At 39.8% G+C, this 18,777-nt stretch overlaps 2 protein-coding genes across 9 annotated transcripts in view; one reads left to right on the top strand and one right to left on the bottom strand.

Moving 5' to 3' along the window:
- LOC131681795 (arrestin domain-containing protein 3-like) overlaps nt 1–18,777 on the bottom strand; it is a 77,318-nt gene that overhangs the window by 41,883 nt on the left and 16,658 nt on the right. The gene's annotated exons all lie outside the window — the stretch shown is intronic.
- On the top strand, nt 12,161–17,514 carry LOC131679847 (uncharacterized). Its single transcript, XM_058960596.1, has 2 exons — nt 12,161–14,177; nt 14,252–17,514. Exons 1-2 carry the CDS (start codon nt 12,161–12,163, stop codon nt 17,512–17,514), a joined length of 5,280 nt encoding a protein of 1,759 aa, XP_058816579.1.

Raw genomic sequence — 18,777 nt, 5'->3', positions numbered from 1 at the left:
AGGAAAAGTTGGTTTACAATGCGATGCATGCTGCGTCTTCCAACATATTTGACAAATATTAGCACAGATTTGTGAAAAAAGCGTCAACAAGTTGTTGCATTATATTTTGATTTCACAAAGTATTTCACTATTGCTATTATGAAACTGCAGCGACTAGGATTTCCTCCGTGGGTAACAAGATGGTTGCATTCCTCCCTTTATGAACGATCTGCTTTAAAAACATTTGACACCACATGTTCAAGCGTATTTGAAACGCCAACCGGCATCTCAAGGAGTCACCTAGGACCATTTATTTTTTTCTTCTACATCAACGATCTCTGCACCCACATTAAGTCTGGAATACTACTCTACGCTGACGTTCTGAAAATCTTTCGTTCAAATGTTTCAGGACTCGATTCCACTGTGCTCCAAGATGATATAGCCAATATTGAAGAGTAGTGCTTGCCGAATGGCATGCGAATCAACTTTGATAAATGTAAGGTGATAAGTTTTGGGTGCTCGATGACTCTATTCGATAGAAAACTTTGTTTTACTGACCATATTACATTAATAGCGGCGAGGGCTTTTGAAACTTTGGACTTTTTGAGACGGAATACTGCTGGTATCGACGATTTCTACGCACTGAAATTTGTACGCTGCACACTGGTCCGGAGCATTTTAAGTGCGCTGTACAAGTAAGGGGGCCATACAACACCGTTAAAAGCTACCGGTTGGATCGCGTTCAGAGAAGCTTTGTACGATTTGATCTAAGAAAACTTCCATGGAACGACCCTCTTTGTCTACTTTCATGCAAAGAATGTTCATTTTTGATATGCTGTCGAGAAATATTAACTATCCCGATATTCTGTCAAAAATATTTTTTTTATTTATCCTCGTGTTATAAGGAATCGGCCGCCTCTGTGGATCCCTAGGCACAGTAAAGCATACGGCCAGAATAATCCGGTAGACAGATGTTGCAGCCAGACTTCCCATGAACATCGACATTTTTGTACCTGTGTACAAAATTTCGTGCACACGTTCTACCTCAAACATGCTTCGTCTCGATGTACAGGTTCGCCTCGAACATCGAACCCAAGCGAACGGTGTACATACTCTACTTCAAACATCCGTGTACGTACACCGGGTGCGTATACGAGAACGATTTGCACAAGGCAAAAAGAGTCAACGGTAGTGACGATGAGAGTGAGAAAGAGAAAACTGGTGCCTCGAACATATGTGTACGCACACCGTGAACGTATATGGGATTTGGTTGTGCTGGCGAACATGTGCACGTGTTTGGGTACGAAATAGTGTGTTTGAGTTCGTGCACGAAGTATAGGTTAAATATGAGCACAGAACCAGAGCGAACATTGTGTGCGATGTACATATGGGAAGACTTGTTGCAGCAAATTCAACGAACCTTCTCATCTCTTCGACTTTTGTACTACTAAATTTAGTTAGAAGTTAGCGATTAGAAATTTGTGTACTCTAACAAAGGGTCACTGAATCTGTGCGGTATCTGCAGAAGATCAAATAATAAATAAAAAATACTTTAATAAATAAAGTTTAAACACCTCCCTCATTCATTCAGTTCCAAACTAGGCACGTAGACACGTCTTTCACGATTTTGTGAAGCACGTAATCCTGGAAATCAATCACTTTGTTTAGTGTTAATTCATCGTATGGATCTTGACGGAGTGGTCTTTTTCTTATTTCCTTGTGGAATGACGTTTTCGAGTGTTTGTTCTTCTTATAAATATTATCTTCAAACATCTTCATTTCAAAATTTAAAGTCTCAATATTTAAATAATGATTAATTGCAATCTAGAGTGTAATGTTTCGACACCTTACCGAATTACACGAAAAAAAAATCCGTTCATAAAACCATGAACAAAAGGTCATGGTTTCGTGAACTGAACGATTTACGAAAATCGCGACCAAGTTCCTGAAATTATGAATAATAAACATCGTATTTATGAAACTATTTGATTTCAAAAAGCTAGTTAGACCCGAATATATACATGGCGTTACATTAGAATGTTTGGTTGGGTTAGTTTTGTCGATCCCTGGACATGTTAAGTTTTTGTTGTGATTCTTGTTCTTGATTTGGGAATACACAGCCACCAGTCAAACGTTGTTCATGATTTGAAGAGCTTATTCGCGATTCTTGTGATTTTTCATCACATTGCCGAGCTATTTTGTTCATGAGTTAACTATCGGATTTTTCTGTCAGACTAGCGGGATTAAAGTTCATGATTTCAGGATCTTAGTCGCGATTTTCGTTATCGTGATAGTCACGAATAGAATAATTCATGTTCATGATTTCAGTATCTTAGTAACGATTTTAACGTGACGATCAATATCACGATCGTGATATTTTATTTTGGAGCTTACTTCCAAATTTGACACGAAGAGTAATGTGACTCATGTTCATAATATCAGCAGTTTTATCGTAGATTCGTAAATTCTCTTAGCCTTATTGTGATCTATTATTTTTTGGTTACTATCGGTTTTTTTAGTCGGAATAATGTGACAATATGAACTGTATCATAAAAATGTGACTGATTCGCGGTATCTTGTTATGTAAACTATATCACGCACACTATTTGGGATTCTCAGCGCAGTTTTCGTTTTCTGTCCAGACATCACAATGGAAATTATCAAATGAATAACGATGTTCGAGATCCTAATAGTTTTTTATATCTTCTGCTCGTACCTATTACTGATCGCTAACAGTTGCATGAAATTATATATGATTAGGGATATTCATGATATGATGATGATTTATGATGATGATGATGTTTATGATTTCGTGAACTATTTAACGAAAACGAATGGTTAGTTGTGATTATTACACTAGGTATCATGAACAAGTTCACGAATACATGAATAATATTTCATGATTTCGTGAAGTATTTTACGAGCACGGATATTGGATCGTGACTAATATATTATGGACCATGAATTAGTTCACGAGAATTGAATGGATTTATGAATAAAATTACGAATTTCGTGAAAAAGTTTACGAAAAAATATCCAGAATATTTTGATTTTGTGAACTAAAGTTCCTATATCTATGAAAAACATTATGAGTCAACCTTTGGTTTTATGAATAATGTTCATGAAGTTATGAACTAGTTCGCGTACTGAAAATCGAATTAAAAATGATTTGACGGAAACCGTAACAAAACAAATATTTCCACTAATAAGAGCGTTTTGTTCATGGTCCTGTTTTCATAACGTTAAAACGTGATTATTCCAGAATTCATGGTACTGGAAAAGTGCGTGAGCAAAATTTAAAAAATCAACAAATAGTGTCATTTTGCTTCATTTATTCTCTGTGCATAAAAAGACTCATGAATTCGATACACCGTGAATCAACTGAAAACAAGGTTCTCATAATAGCATTTCAAAGTCTATTCCATGAACTGTTGGTACCTTGATGAAATTATAGTTTAAGTAGTTTTGCAAAGTAAATTTCTAGTGTATAATATATTATCGCTCTGGATTTTTATTAAATATAAATGTTCTTATTACCGGATGCAACAACTATTATTGATAAATGTTTCGGGCTCGCCAGATTTGTTGGCTTTGTGTATACCGTCGAACCACTGTTGGAATAATATATTGTTTGCTTTTTCAGTAATAATAGATAATAATGAATTATTGTTAACACAGTAAGGACCGAGTTGTCGCAGGAAGATCTGGAATAAACAACTGGGAAAAATTTCTTGATTCTTAATAATATAGAATAGGAAAATAATTCTGTTCGATTGACTAAAAAGCTATTCTATAGATGAATGCTTCTGGCTTAGGGACCATTAATAAATTACGTAGCGCAAAAATTTCCCCTCCCCCATGTAAAAAATTGCCACAAATTGCTTCATCCCCCCTCCCCTATTATGTAACAAATTTCTTGAAAAATTTTTTTTGCGTCGGTGAAAACATGTTACCTAACGATCTAGCTTACTCCCCTCCCCCTATGTCACAACCTATGTTTTTACTTCGGAATTTTTCATATATAATTTATACATTAAATTTGAGCATTTTTAAAGCGATCGACGAATTCAGCCAAATCCATACTTCACCCCAACCCAAATTTCTAGCTACCCCACTGCTATGTACTATACAATCGAGCTACAAAACTATGTAGCAAATTAGCCCGCGCGGGATAGACGATGAGTAAACAATGTGGGAACTCAAACAGAGGACAATAATAGTTCTGGAGAAAACTTTCCGCTAGTTTCGTTTCTTGCGAACATAATGTTATACTTGTTTCGCTTTAGGGGACTGAATTCAACTCATAAGGAATGAAGTAAGATATTTTATACATGTTAGAAGGGATGACACACTTTTGCCTTTCTCATATAGGCCTACATTCAATGAATAGCACTTCACTGGATCACAATATTTTGGGTATGTTCTAAGGAACAGTATACAGGGTGGCCCAATTGAATTACAGCCATCTTCACATTTCCGAATTTAGTCTAACGATATTTGGATCACGCAATATGGTCATTCTTTCGGAACAACGTTTTTTTGATTCATTTTGTGCTCTTAAATATCTATGTCAAATTTGAGCTTAATAGGACCTGTCATTTCGCATTGCATTTGAACAGCTATTTCTTTTTTTCAGAAACATTCTACCACAATACGTCATACTGTAAAGTTGTTGTACACGTCCTGAACTACTCAGCCGCATAATTGGTTGCATACTTTAAAAGGTGTAAAGTGTAGAAATAAAAATACAATAAGGTGATTTCCATACAAATTTCATAATCAAGTGAACAAATAGTTTATGTATGATCCCTAAATCTTAAAAAAAGAATGAAAACAGAAAATGATTTCAAATGTAATCATGGTCATGTTGGACAGTTTGCTCCACAATTGTTTGACTTAGGTTGATCAAAAAAATCAGTAAAGTACACAACTTTTACGCTAGTAGAAATGACTGAAAACGGTTTAAATATCATTTATTTAAGCATTTCACGTATACATATGTATACACGCACAGGGCCGCAGAGAGAAAATACGGGCCCGGGGGGTCCAACGTACGGGCCCCCACCACTGTGTACAGTACAAAAAAGTTAATGTTTGAAAGTCATTACTGTGGGAGTTTTTTTAAATACCTTTTCGACAGTTTTGGTGACTTTGAAAAGCGTCATTTTTGTCAATAGTATTTATAAAAGTACGGAAATGGAAAGATTAAAAATGTAGTTATTACAAAAATTAAAAATATCTAAACGGCTATCAACGGCAAAAGATAAAAAAAAACAATAAGAAAACTAAATATTAAAAGAATGTAAAAAAGAGCTACAAACAATAAAATCAACCAAATAAACAAATTAATGTCAATTGTCAAAAAATGTTTAATCTAGAAAAACCAAAATAAAACCTATAAAAATTTGATAAAAGAAAACAGGAAACTAGAAAAACATATTCGAACATTATTGAGCAAATGTTGAAAATAATGAAAAATCGATAAGAAAGTAGAAAAAAAATTTAAGAATAAATAAAAATGAAAGAAAAACTACTAAAAAGAATACAAACATTAATATAAAAAATGCATAAAACTGAAAAACTCGATAAATCAAGAATAATAAAATTTATTTAACATTTAAAACAAAACATATTTAAAGCAATAGAAAAAGTAAATAGAACGTTAAGAATGCATAAAATTAGGAGTGTATATAAAAGACAAGAATAAAATAACCATAGAGAAATTAAAATAAATGTACGAACCGGAAAATTTTGAAAAAGTGGTAAAGTGGAATGATAAAAAGACAAAAAGTAAAGAAAATTGGATAATGAACAAAAACGGAGCAGACAAAATGAAAAACAAAGATAGTAGGAAAAATCCAACATAGTATACTATAGAAACACAAAAAATGGAGAAATTAACACTAAGAAAATGATTAAAATGGATTAAATTATTTAAAGAATAGAAAAACACTAGAAATGAAATTTGAAATAAATTAAAATAACGAACTAAATGTAAAATCAAGGAAAAGTGCGCATAGTGCTAAAAAAAGATCAAATGTTTTTTAGGAGAAAAAAAATCAATATAAACGTACAAAAAATGGTCAACAGAAAAAGTACTTTCAAAATAGGTTAAATGGAAACAATAAAGAAATAACAATAACGAATAAAATCTTAAGAAAAAGGTGTAAGAAATAAATAAAATTATATTAAACGATCAGTGGGAAAAAATAAAACTACGAAAAACGAAAAGTTAAAAAGATAAGGAAGAAAATAGGAGAAAGGTAAAAAATTAAACAATAAGACGAATTGGAATGAATTTGAATAAGTAAAATTGCTTATGGAAATGCAAAAAAATATGAAAAAAACGGAAATAGAAAAAGCTATGATAAGAATAGATGTAGTAAATAGACAAATTCTAAAAATTGGATGGAATGAAAAAAGAAACAAATAAAAAAGCAGGGTATTAAAATATGAAACAATAAGAAAAATGAAATAAAGAAAGCAGAATTTTCTCGAAAAATTGTGAATAAAATGAAATAACAGAGAAAAAACTATAAATTAATGTTGTAACTGATTTCTAGTAAATAGTTCAAAAATAAAAATAAAATCGTTACGTTCAGGAAGCGACGTTCAAAATCTCACGCTCGCTCCTCCAAAACGAAAAGATTTTGTATGCGGATTTAACTTGCTACATTAGTTAGCTAATCTTGCTAACTAGTTTATTTAGTTTGGTAGCAGAGTTAAATTTTCTCTTCGAAATCAATCAAACACAATTTAGTAATTTAGTTGAACGTATGCTTCTTAGAATAATTGGCAGCTGCAAGATTGTGAACTGAGAGATCATCTCTTCATGCTCTATGACATATAAAATTCAAAACAAAACTATTAACACTATATTCCTCATAAAAGGGGCTTGTTGTGTACGCAATTTGCTGTTATAATGAAAATGTTGATGAAAGGCCGTATTTGAAAGAATTGTAAAACGAATTTATCTTTTTTCCATTCCTGGCCGCTTTGCAAGAAAATATCCGAAAAAAGCTACATCATTTGACTACGACCCCTAGACAAAAATGTTTCGGTATCATCTCGTATCTGAATATGATTTTTTATGGATTATGTAACAATGAACGGCAAACAAAATATATTAAATTTTAAATTTAAATTTTTTGATAATTTCGAATTATTTAGGTATATCAAGAGTTTTTGATGACTCATTTGACCAATTGAGCTCTCAAATAGAGGTAGGGTTACCGCCTCTAGTAGTACTTTCATCAGTAGAGTTTTACTGTGCAGGGGATAGACTTCAAGAGACACATGGGTATAAATTACAATTTCGAATTAAAGTGATCACTCGACAGAAGTTTGGAGCGCTTCCATTGCTTTTTATTGTATAAAATGCTTAAAAACAACTAAATATGCACTGTTTTATTTCTTATGCAGCTCGTAGCACTAGGAGGAAAAATATCTTATTTTCTTCACATTCACCGTAGAGTGTAATGTTTTGCTAAAGCACTCTACCTTTCTGTGCCGTTCACATTTAGTTGTATGTTTTTGCATTTGTTAACAGTTTTGTCGATTTATGTAGTTGGGTGTAGTACTTCGCTCTCCTTCCTTCCCACAAAGAATCTAAAAGCACCAGCCACTCTCGCTGTGAAGGATAACCCGAGCGAGCTTTGCTCTGCTTCTCAATAAACAAACACGGGTTGTGAAATCACACTTCAGTTTCTTTCGAGAATCTTTGTGAGGAACAATGATCCATTGAACCGAAGGTTCAGTGGGGTAAAGTAAACCCAAATGGCACTTTTATAATAATTTTTGTCAATACCAATAGGGGCCCTCCTTAACAAATAGGGCCTGCAACCCGATGATGATGTTTATGAGGACTGTGAGCTGGACGATTTCTGGTAAAGAAAAGGGCATCGCAAAATAGCAAAATAATCCAATGGATTCTTCCAGGCGAATTCGGATTTACCTGAACGAAGACACGAAATTCGTCTCCAAAAACCGGTGTGGCAACCCTAAGCAGGGTTTTTTTTTTCAATAATTACTTTCGATACTAATCCAACGCTTTCGAAGATTGGAAATTCAATAAATAAAAAAATAGAGGGTTGTCTACAAGACACGACTACTTGTTACTTTTATTGTAATTGTTCACTGATAAAGATACAGAATTGATTATTAACAAGCACAGATTTAAGACAAGCTAATAAAAGGGATTTTTGTATAATGTATGAATATTTGTTTATGTTATGATTCACTGGTAACCCAAGTATCAATTGAAGTTTTATAGCACGCTACAAGTGCAATATAAGTTTTATGAGTGGCTATAAAACAACCTTAAAACCTAATTTGTTACTAGGGAATTGCACAGAATTAACAAGCGCACAATTAATACAAATTAATGAAAGGATTTTTCTAATTGAATTCTTTTTCCATTATGTATTCGTCCTAATAAGGACTGTTTGCTGATAACTATGTTTTGTGATACGGGACGAGAATCCTTTGAAACGATTCGAACCTTGCCGGCGATTCGCTTCTGCTACGTACACACACACGAACATTTTCCTTTCGCAGCTCATGTCAAATAAGCACTGAAACAAGGTGATCTCTTTAATCAACTTTTTGGTGCAGATAGAAGACCATCCTTTTGTACGACAAATAAAAACATTTTCATCATTCTTTTTGGGGTGGCTTTCGCTTAGTGGCATGGTTGCCACGTTTTTTCATTTTGCAAAAGACTTCTAGTTTGTAAATTATTAATTTGAATAATATTTGCTTATATTATAATTTACTGGTAAAGATACAGAATCGACAAGCACAAACTTAATACAAATTAATAAACGGAATTTTCTTCATCAATTCTTTTTCCATTATATATTCGTCCTAATAAGGACGATTTGCCAATAACTGTTTTGTGATACAGGACGAGAATCCTATGAAACTATTTGAGACTTGCCTATACGACTAAACGCACTGCATAAACCAGCAATTCGCCATTTGTTCCGCCATCGTCGCTTGGAAATGCGAGCAAAATCCTTCCAGCACACAGAAACGCTCCCCTTCCATGGCTCGTATCAACTGAAAGATGTATCTGAGATCCTACCAGCCGCAGTAGCAATAACCTACCTTGTTCCATCAGCAGCGTAGGTATGGCAGTGAATTAATTCGGTCAGAAACATTCCTTTTATGTCATGCGATGAAATGTGTAAGACGTTTATGAGTGTCGAGATGAGGTCTGTGTTAGGGAAAGAGTTGCGCAAATTTGTGAAAATTCTATATGTTTTCCCTGCGGATTTACGGATTTTTCAATAGTGTGCACACAGATAAATTTGATAACAATTTTTTACTGGCCATTTTCTAAATCGATTGGTGTTCGAATCATGAAAATCTTTCAACAATTAATAAAATGTGAGTGAAAACTTGGTATGTCTTCTTACATTTTTCCAAAGCATTTCCAATAATACGGATTTTTCAATAGTGTACAGTTAAAATACCAATTTAAAGTTGCAATCAATTTTCAAGTTGGACTTCTCTGAATCGATTGGTATGTAAATGATGCAATTCCATCAACAATTTACAACGCTGCAGTCGTTTAAAATTATGCCACATTTTCGCGACGCGGATCGAATTTTAGATTTTAGTTTTACACCTAGTCTCAGCCCCATATAGTGGAGTAAAGCATTTTCAATGCTAAAAATCGATTTCATATTGGCGAAATTTAAAGACAACCTCATGACTTCTAATCAAACCATTTAATTGTTTAACCCTTACAAGTCTGATCATATTTTTGTTTCGATTATAGACATTTTAATCTTAAGGTCATTCGCTTCTTCGTTCAGATTAAGAGTTTTCCTATAAAAAAAATCTCTATTCCTGTGTTGGGATTCGAACCCAGGTGAACTGCGTACATGACATTGTAGCGGTCATGTCATATTCAGCAATATTTTTCAAATTTAGTAGAACCAGTCTGATTTGTTTGCGCCAAGAGTTAGACAACCTACCGTTGATCGACTCTTGCGCAACACCCTAGCAAATACTCCTCTCCGCGAGGGGAAGAAATTAAATTGCCTGTTGAGATTCTCCTGAAGACGAAAACCATGACGATCCTTCCCTTGGAATGCATGATGGAAAGGGACAGATAGAGCCAAGGGTTAGCTGACAGAATAAAACAGCTAGTGGGGTCGTTGATTTCCGAACTTGCCCGAAGAAATTTGCGGGAAAATACGCGCTTCCTGTAAGTTCGTACGAAATTACCTTCCCTAATCTGAGGATTAACGCTGCTAGTCCATTTCGTCCCAGTCCGCCAAACATAGTGAAAGTGCGCGTAGTTTTGTCCGGTTTAGTTTCCAAGTATGTAAAGTGTCGTGATAGTACTTTGAATTAGTCTAAATTTCTTGTCTCTCCCGTTCCATTAGTTGTCTGTAGGTTCGTAACAAACGCTAGCGTGTGGTAAAGTGCGTGCGAATTCAGGAGAAAGGTAATAGTGCTCAAAATTATAGTGCCATTGACCCTCCCCATGTGCTAATGACCCCGTTTGCAATATCCAGACGGCACCTCTTTATTTGACACAGCTACGACGAACGAGAGGAAGAAGAGAGGAACAAAACCACACGCGCGCAGGTCCAAGCGCATCGGACGAAATTTGAACCCGGCACCGTTACGCCGCCGGAAGGAAGGACGACCCGTCTAAAAGCCGTCCCTTCTATCGTCGGGAAAGATCAACGCAACTTTTCCGGCCGATAAATCATCAACCAGCATCCAACAACCGCTGGTCAGAAACCGGCGCGGCCGATCGATGTAATCGCCCGTCATCGAATCGCCCGTCATCGAAACAGCCATCGCAGCAGAACGATCGACAGCAGCAGAAACCAACAGCAGCAGATTGGGTGAGTCGTATCGTTCTTGCTAATTAAGTGTGAAGGGTGGCGTCCGGGGAGGACGCCACAGTGAGTTAATCCGGAAGAGCGCAAAACGCTCGAGAAGTCGTCCACGGACGGCTAGAATTAGGGACGCGTCCATGATTTGAGGTTGTGTGTCGGCCATTACGTTTTAGTCCGTCATTCACGAACGCCACACACAACCCATTTAATTAGTCACCCGGGTGCAAAGCAATAGCTGATTGATACGCTGGAGCCGTGAGGTGACGTCACCGAACTTTGGGAGGATTTTGGAAATGAGAAGAAAAGCACAAGCAGGTCAATGAGCACAGTAGGGAGAGAGTACACGCACACATCAGAAGATAGGCCTAGAAAGTTAAAAGCTAAAAAATACAAACATGAAATAGAACATAAATCTGCCGTTTTGTACCGTAAATAAATGTTGTTTAGTGTAAATGAAGCGAATGTTTTGTAGATTCATGTAGTACTCCCTTATGGTTTTAGTCTCGTTCTAGTATGGTTACGTCACTTCGTTCGGTGTAGTTTTCGTTTCGTTTCACTGTCTTCCGCTTGGCGGAATTTGATGAGTGGTGAAAGCTTCGCTTTCAGTATGTTTGGGCCACCTGGCGGTGAGTGGCTACAGTTCCAGTGATGATAAGTTAGGTATGGGGAATTTCTTACCGCGTATTCTCTGAGGGTAAATAGGTTCTTGATGATTGCTACTGACTGATAATAGGGTCGTCTACCCGACTTTTGGAGGCTGACTTTTGATAAGCCTGTCTGGTTCGATCCTGAATAATTTCTTTAGGTGAATTTTCTTCAGGGACTCGCCCTAAGAAGAGTCTCATCCGGGCAAACAAATCTTGGCGTGCAGTCTTCCTACGGGAAGTGGCGCATAAGCTGCACGCTTGTTAGGGATCGACCAGGGCTGGCTACAAATTGGCGCCCAACTGCAGGATTTTTTCGGAAGTCTTGAAGAATAATCTGGAGAATATTGTTGAAATTATGATTGTTTCGGTTATTTATTTCTTTTCTTATGTACATATTTAATCTAGGTTCATGTTGTAATTTATGTAGTATTTAAGGTAATGTAGCGTATTTTGGAGACCGTTTATTTTTGGAGAAATATCATCAGGCATATTTTTTTTGGAGAAATTTATTGAGGATACAGAAATATTTTGGGGATTCTGAGGAATATTCGAGTGTTGATGTGGTTATACGGGAACATTAATTAGAGATAAGGTTGTATATTTATTTTTGCCATTATTTTGTACATTTTCTATATTATTTATTAAATTTTACATATTCAAAAATAAACCGAAATGGCTTCTAAGTTTCCGAGAGCCGACCACTTAACCAATGAGGAAGTGGATTACGAGCTCATAATCCGTGGTAAGGTTGAGGAAACAAAAAATGATTCGGAAGCCAAATACCGACTGTTACGAAACCTTTTTTACGAAGATGTGAGGGAAAATCGGGATTATCCGTCGCGGTTTACTATCGAACAAGAGTTCGATCGCGTGTCAAGTATAATCGATGTTTTGAGAGGGAAGTTGGAGAAAGGTCCAGATGAAAGGTGCATTTCCCGATTAAAACATTACGCGCTTAGGGTCGCCCGAAGCATAGCTGAGGATCCTGGATCCGAAGCCATGCGTAAAGAACTGATAAGGGAAATTCGAAGTGTGTTGAACAGATTTAGTGGGAAGAAGGGTTCCGAAGATTCTCACTCAGGAGAAGTTGTCGACAATCAGCAAAAGTCATTGGAGTCAGGGAATGATGATAGGAAAGACGAGAAGCACCGAGACGACGGACAAGAACGCGAAGACAGGTCGTCTGATGAGCATTCGAAGCGATCCCTTGGAGCTATTCCCAAAACGGCAAGTGAGGAACAACTACGGAGGGAAAACCAACTTAACGACGAGAACAGAATGCTGAGAATGCAAGTGGCTGAGTTGAGGCGAGAATTGGCAGAATTTAGACTGGCAACCCAGATACCGGATCCGACGAGGTTCGTCAACCCTTCCAATCGAGGGCTTCAAGTTCCTGAGCTGATGAGTAGGGTGGAGTTCGACAGAGAAGCGCAACCGACACCGTACACCCGAGTCAACCGTCCAGAAACCGAACGCAGGCTGAGAGAAGAGGTACCACAACGACGATATAGCGGCATTCCACAGACGAGACAGGATGAGTCCGATAGGGGACAAGCGATTCGAAGGGAATCAGTCGAACGACGGATGGAGACAGTAAGCGACCGTTCCTACTACGATACACGAGACGGTCAGGAGCAAGCGCGACGGTTGAGCAGAATGTATAATATGGAGACGAGAATAGCTGAACGGGAGGATCCAGCTGATAGACGGTGGAGCGACAGACGGAGTTTTTCTCAGTGGGCTAGTCGAGGTAATCCCACCGGTGGCCTGCATCGAAGGCAGAGTGCAGTAATCCTGCAGAGTAGCGAGGACGAAGAGGAGTATGACGCTGAGCAGTTTCGTCCAAGACGTCGTGTGAATCGACGAATCGCGGATCGTGAGATTCAGGACGCAGACCGGCGTATGGAGAAATGGCATCTAACTTTTAGTGGCAACCCCCGCCATCGATCGTTAGAAGATTTTCTCCATAAGATTCGTAGGCTAGCGCGAATGGACCGGATCGCAGATGACATCCTGTTGCAGCGAGTGCATACCATATTGCGAGGAGATGCCTACGATTGGTACTTGTGCTACGCTGACGAGTTCCTAGATTGGCAGGACTTCGAGGAGAAAATCCGCTACATGTACGGCAACCCGAACAAGGACCAGGGAAATCGTCAGAAAATTTACGAGCGGAAACAACTTAGGAACGAGCCGTTCTTGACGTTTAAGACGGAGATAGAGAGGTTGAACAAGCTTCTATCATCACCACTTGATCAGGAAAGGGTGTTTGAAGTCATTTGGGACAACATGCGTCCACACTACCGTTCCAAACTGGCGTGCAGAACTGTACGAGATTTGCGCAAGCTCGAATACTATGCGTACCGTATCGATGCGAACGATCCGGCACTCAGACAGTGTCGAGAAGGACCGACACGTAACACGACGGGTCTACACAACATCGAGGCTGAAGAGTCGACGGGATCCTATTCCGAAGCAGAAGAGGTGAACGCGTTAGGAAAGAGGTTCGATGGTGATCGGCGGGCAAAGGAGCAGTCCAAATTAGTAACGCGTGCTCAACAACCCAGTACCACGCCGGCAGTCGAACAGACAAATGGTCCCCTTTGCTGGAATTGCCGCCAAACGGGACATATTTGGCGAAACTGTAGACACGAAAAGCAGTTGTTCTGCTACATCTGCGGAACACCCGGTAAGACGACGGTGACCTGCGAGAACCACCCACGGATTGACCGGGACAGGATTGGTAATCCATCGGGAAACTAGGTCAGGAATGCGGAGTAGGGAACAACAGCATTCCGCCGACGAACGATGTTCCCAGTTCTAGTCCGTTTGAGGACCCGTTTCTGAAGGTATGTGAAGTAAGGGTCCACACCGAGAGCAGCCCTCACGTAACCGTGAAGATTTTTGACACCGAATACGACGCTTTACTCGACTCTGGCGCAAGTGTCAGTGTAACGAGTATGACCGATATTGCCAAGAGGTATGGTTTGACGATGCAGCGTAGCCCACTGAAGATTGTCACGGCCGATAAAACTGTACATGAATGTCTCGGATTCGTACAGCTACCGATGATATTCAAGGGAATGACCAGAGTGATTCCGACGCTAGTGGTACCGCAAATTTGTAGAGACCTGATCCTGGGATACAACTTCTGGAAATCGTTTGGAATCGAGCCGATGATTGAGGGAGACCACGGATTCGAACGAGTGGCCACTGTTGAGACCACTCCAACGGGATATGGAAAGGTGGATACGATCCAATTCACCTTGCTGCCGATCGAGACGCTACCCGCGTTGAAGAATGTTGACCCTGATGCGACGTTGGATATTCCGGCTCTAGAGCTACCGGAACCATCAAAAACGACTCCGGAGACGGTAGAAACGGAACACGATCTGACACCCGTTGAACGCAAGGAGCTGATTGAAGCAATCAAGCAATTTCCATGCACAACAGAAAATAAGTTGGGTAGGACCTCGTTGTTGCAACACGAGATTCGGTTGACCGAAGAAGCAAAACCGAGAAGACAGCCATGGTATCGGTGTTCACCAGCAGTACAAGCGGAAATGGAAGCTGAGATTGAACGATACAAGCAGATGGATGCTATCGAAGAGTGTTCGAGCGAGTGGGCCAGCGCTTTAGTACCAGTTCGGAAAGCGAATGGTAAACTACGAGTCTGTCTGGACTCTCGCAAGATAAACGCCTGGACTAAGAAAGATTCGTACCCGATGAGGAATATGGGAGAGATCTTTCATCGTTTAGGGAAGGCGAAGTATTATTCGGTAGTGGATTTGAAGGATGCCTATTTCCAGATTCCTCTAAAGGAAGAATCAAGGGACTATACGGCATTCCGCACACCGCAAGGCTTGTTTCGGTTCAAAGTTTGTCCGTTTGGTTTAACAAACGCACCGTTCACGATGTGCCGGCTTATGGACCGGGTAATCGGATTCGATCTCGAACCAAACGTTTTCGTCTACCTGGACGATATCGTGATAGCGACGAATTCGTTCAGTGAGCACGTGAGACTACTGAAAATAGTAGCAGAACGTTTGGCAAAGGCAAATCTGACGATATCGCTTGATAAGAGTAGATTTTGTAGGAAGCAGGTGACATATCTCGGGTACCTGCTAACGGAGAGCGGAGTATCCATTGACAATTCACGGATTTCGCCAATCCTCGACTATGCTCGTCCGAAGAACGTAAAGGATATTCGGCGACTGCTCGGTTTGGCAGGGTTTTACCAGCGCTTCATACGTGACTACAGTCGCATCGTAGCTCCGATATCCGATCTGCTGAAAAAGTCGAAAAAGAAGTTCGTGTGGACGGAAGCAGCAGAGATAGCGTTTGGAGAGCTAAAAGCAGCTTTGGTGTCGGCACCGATTCTGGGGAATCCAGACTTCGGAAAACCGTTCACGATTGAATCTGATGCGTCGGACAATGCAGTTGGTGCAGCGCTGATACAGCACGTTGATGATCAGCCGAGAGTGATCGCATACTTCAGCAAGAAGCTGAGTAGCACGCAACGGAAGTACGCCAGCGTAGAAAAAGAATGCTTGGGTGTGTTGCTAGCAATTGAGCATTTCCGCCACTATGTGGAGGGTTCTCGCTTCAAGGTGGTTACCGACGCACGTAGTTTGCTGTGGTTATTCACGATCGGGGTGGAATCGGGCAATTCGAAGTTGCTAAGGTGGGCTTTGAAGATTCAGTCATACGACATCGAGTTAGAATACCGGAAGGGTAAAAACAATATCCTGGCAGATTGTTTGTCGAGGTCGGTGGAGACGATATTTACCCTGACTGCCGATGTTGAGCATCAGGAATTAGCGACGAAGATTCAGACAGACCCAGCGAGTTTCCCGGATTTCAGGGTGATAGACGGACTGATTCTGAAGTACGTCAAAGGGAATGGAAAGGTGGAAGATACACGATTCCAGTGGAAGAGATACCCATCGAAAGCAGAGCGGAAGGAAATCGTTCAAGGAATTCACGATCAAGCTCATCTCGGTCCAGAGAAGACACTAGCAGCGGTGAAGGAGCGCTATTTCTGGCCACGAATGAGCAGTGAGGTCAAAAAGCAGTGTCAGGCATGCCTTGCATGCCAAACTAGCAAAGCGACCAATCAGAATACGACTCCTCCGATGGCAGAGCAGAAGAAGATTGCTCAGTACCCCTGGCAATTTCTGGCTATGGACTATGTCGGTCCACTCCCAGATTCCGGCAAAGGCCGAAGCACTTGTCTCCTAGTCGTGACTGATCTCTTCAGCAAGTTCGTACTAGTACAACCGTTTCGGCAGGCGACCGCGGAAACGTTGGTACAGTTCGTGGAAAACATCATCTTCCTGTTGTTCGGTGTTCCGGAAGTGATCCTGTCGGACAATGGGACACAGTTTACTTCGGCAATGTTCCAAAGTCTGCTAGCGAAGTACAATGTGACGCACTGGAGAACTCCGAACTACCATCCTCAGGTTAACGATACGGAACGAGTGAACCGTGTAATCACGACAGCGATACGAGCCTCCATCCGGAAAAATCACAAGGAATGGGCCAATAATTTACAGCAGATAGCCAATGCCGTGCGCAACTCAGTACACGACGCAACTCGCTACACTCCGTATTTTGTTTTGTTCGGCCGGAATATGGTTTCCGACGGTAGGGAATATCGCTATCTGAGGGATTCGCAAACGACCAACGATGGTCAGCTGAAGAACGAGGAAAGGGAGAAAATGCTCGAAGAGGTTCGGGAGAACTTGAAAGCGGCGTACAGCAAACACTCGTCCTACTATAATCTTCGCTCCAATGCCAATTGTCCAACTTACTCTGTTGGTGAGAAGGTTCTGAAGAAAAACATGGAACAATCGGACAAAGGCAAGGGATTTTCTGCAAAGCTGGCCCCCAAGTATGTGCCAGCCGTAGTGAAAAGGGTAGTAGGAACTCACTGTTATGACCTTGAGGACTTGAAGGGGAAGAGACTGGGAATTTTCAACTGCAAGTTCCTCAAGAAACTTACCCATTCAAGTTCCGCTTTATAGACACCGATCATTCGTTGATTGGATAAAAGTCAAGCTATGTACCTCTCAGTATTTACTGATTGAGACAACGCACCATGATGCTTTTGCTCTGGTTGCAGAAAATACTGTACCGCAGTTCGTAAAGTTAGCATTGTCCTTCAGACAGTGCACCCCCACAACAACTTTCATTTACTGGGGGCAACCTTGTTGCTAAGATCTTCATTCTAGCTCAAGAAGAACTTTGCGAACGTGTTGGATTATGGTCATTTTATATCTCCTTGAGTTGCAGCACTCTTGGGTATAAAACATTTGTTACTGAACGAACTAGTTCCCCTCGACCTGAAGACAGAGCGAGTCCTTGATTTCATCAGGACGATGACCTATAAAACCAAGAACTCGGAGCCACCAGTGCGTTGATGAGGAGTACCGCGAAAATTCCGCGAGAAGCAACAAAGCGTGAGTTTAAGACGGGGGAATCTTAAACGTTGATCGTAAAATAAGACTCAGAAGTCCTACAGACGATGTTGAGCAAACCCGAGTTAATCGAGCTGTCAGTAACAAATTGCTTTAGCTGAATAGCGTTGCAATTTAAAGAAATCGGCAGTGTTCCTGGAAATTTAACCATGTTTGGAAAAAACACAGGTTGTATTGCATCGGGATACACATACCTTGTTAACTACCTATACGAGACATGTGCAAGGATGAAGAAAGGGGATTGTGCCTTTGCACGATCACCCAATGTATAAAATTTTGTAAATACTATTTTTCGGATATAAGTAATGTTAGTTTGTAGTTCACAATGTTTCCTTATATCTATGTTAGTACTTAAAATTATCGTATATTTGCTTATATTCATGTTATGTGTTAATTGTTATTTATTTTCTTTGTTATTTATTTAAGTGTTTATTTATTTATCACAATATTTAGCAAAAAATTTGGGATTTAGTGGGTTAATGTTTAATGTGGGAGTTTATGTTAAATGTGGGTTCACGTTGGGGTAGGGGTCCTTCGGGTTGATTGACATCTTGGGTTCCGCCGTCCGATTGTTCCTAAAATGAAAAAGAAAGCATTAAAATTTGTTCACACACTTACCTTTAACTGGAAGTCAACTTCCCTTCTCGGCATCCGTTAGAGCTGTCTTCAAATAGGCCGTTTGAGGCAATTCCCGTTTGCTGGCAGCAGTCCGTCCGGCGTGTGCTCGCCAAAAGTAGTTCCGGCCTGGTGCCGTGGTCCGTATCCGCTCCTAGTTTAGCTGCATGCAACATCCTTCAATTCTAAAATCTA

The sequence above is a fragment of the Topomyia yanbarensis genome, chromosome 2 (genome assembly GCF_030247195.1).
Source record: "Topomyia yanbarensis strain Yona2022 chromosome 2, ASM3024719v1, whole genome shotgun sequence".
Classification (NCBI taxonomy): domain Eukaryota; kingdom Metazoa; phylum Arthropoda; class Insecta; order Diptera; family Culicidae; genus Topomyia; species Topomyia yanbarensis.
Note: the sequence above shows the minus strand (reverse complement) of the source record. Positions and strands in the feature narration are given on the sequence as shown.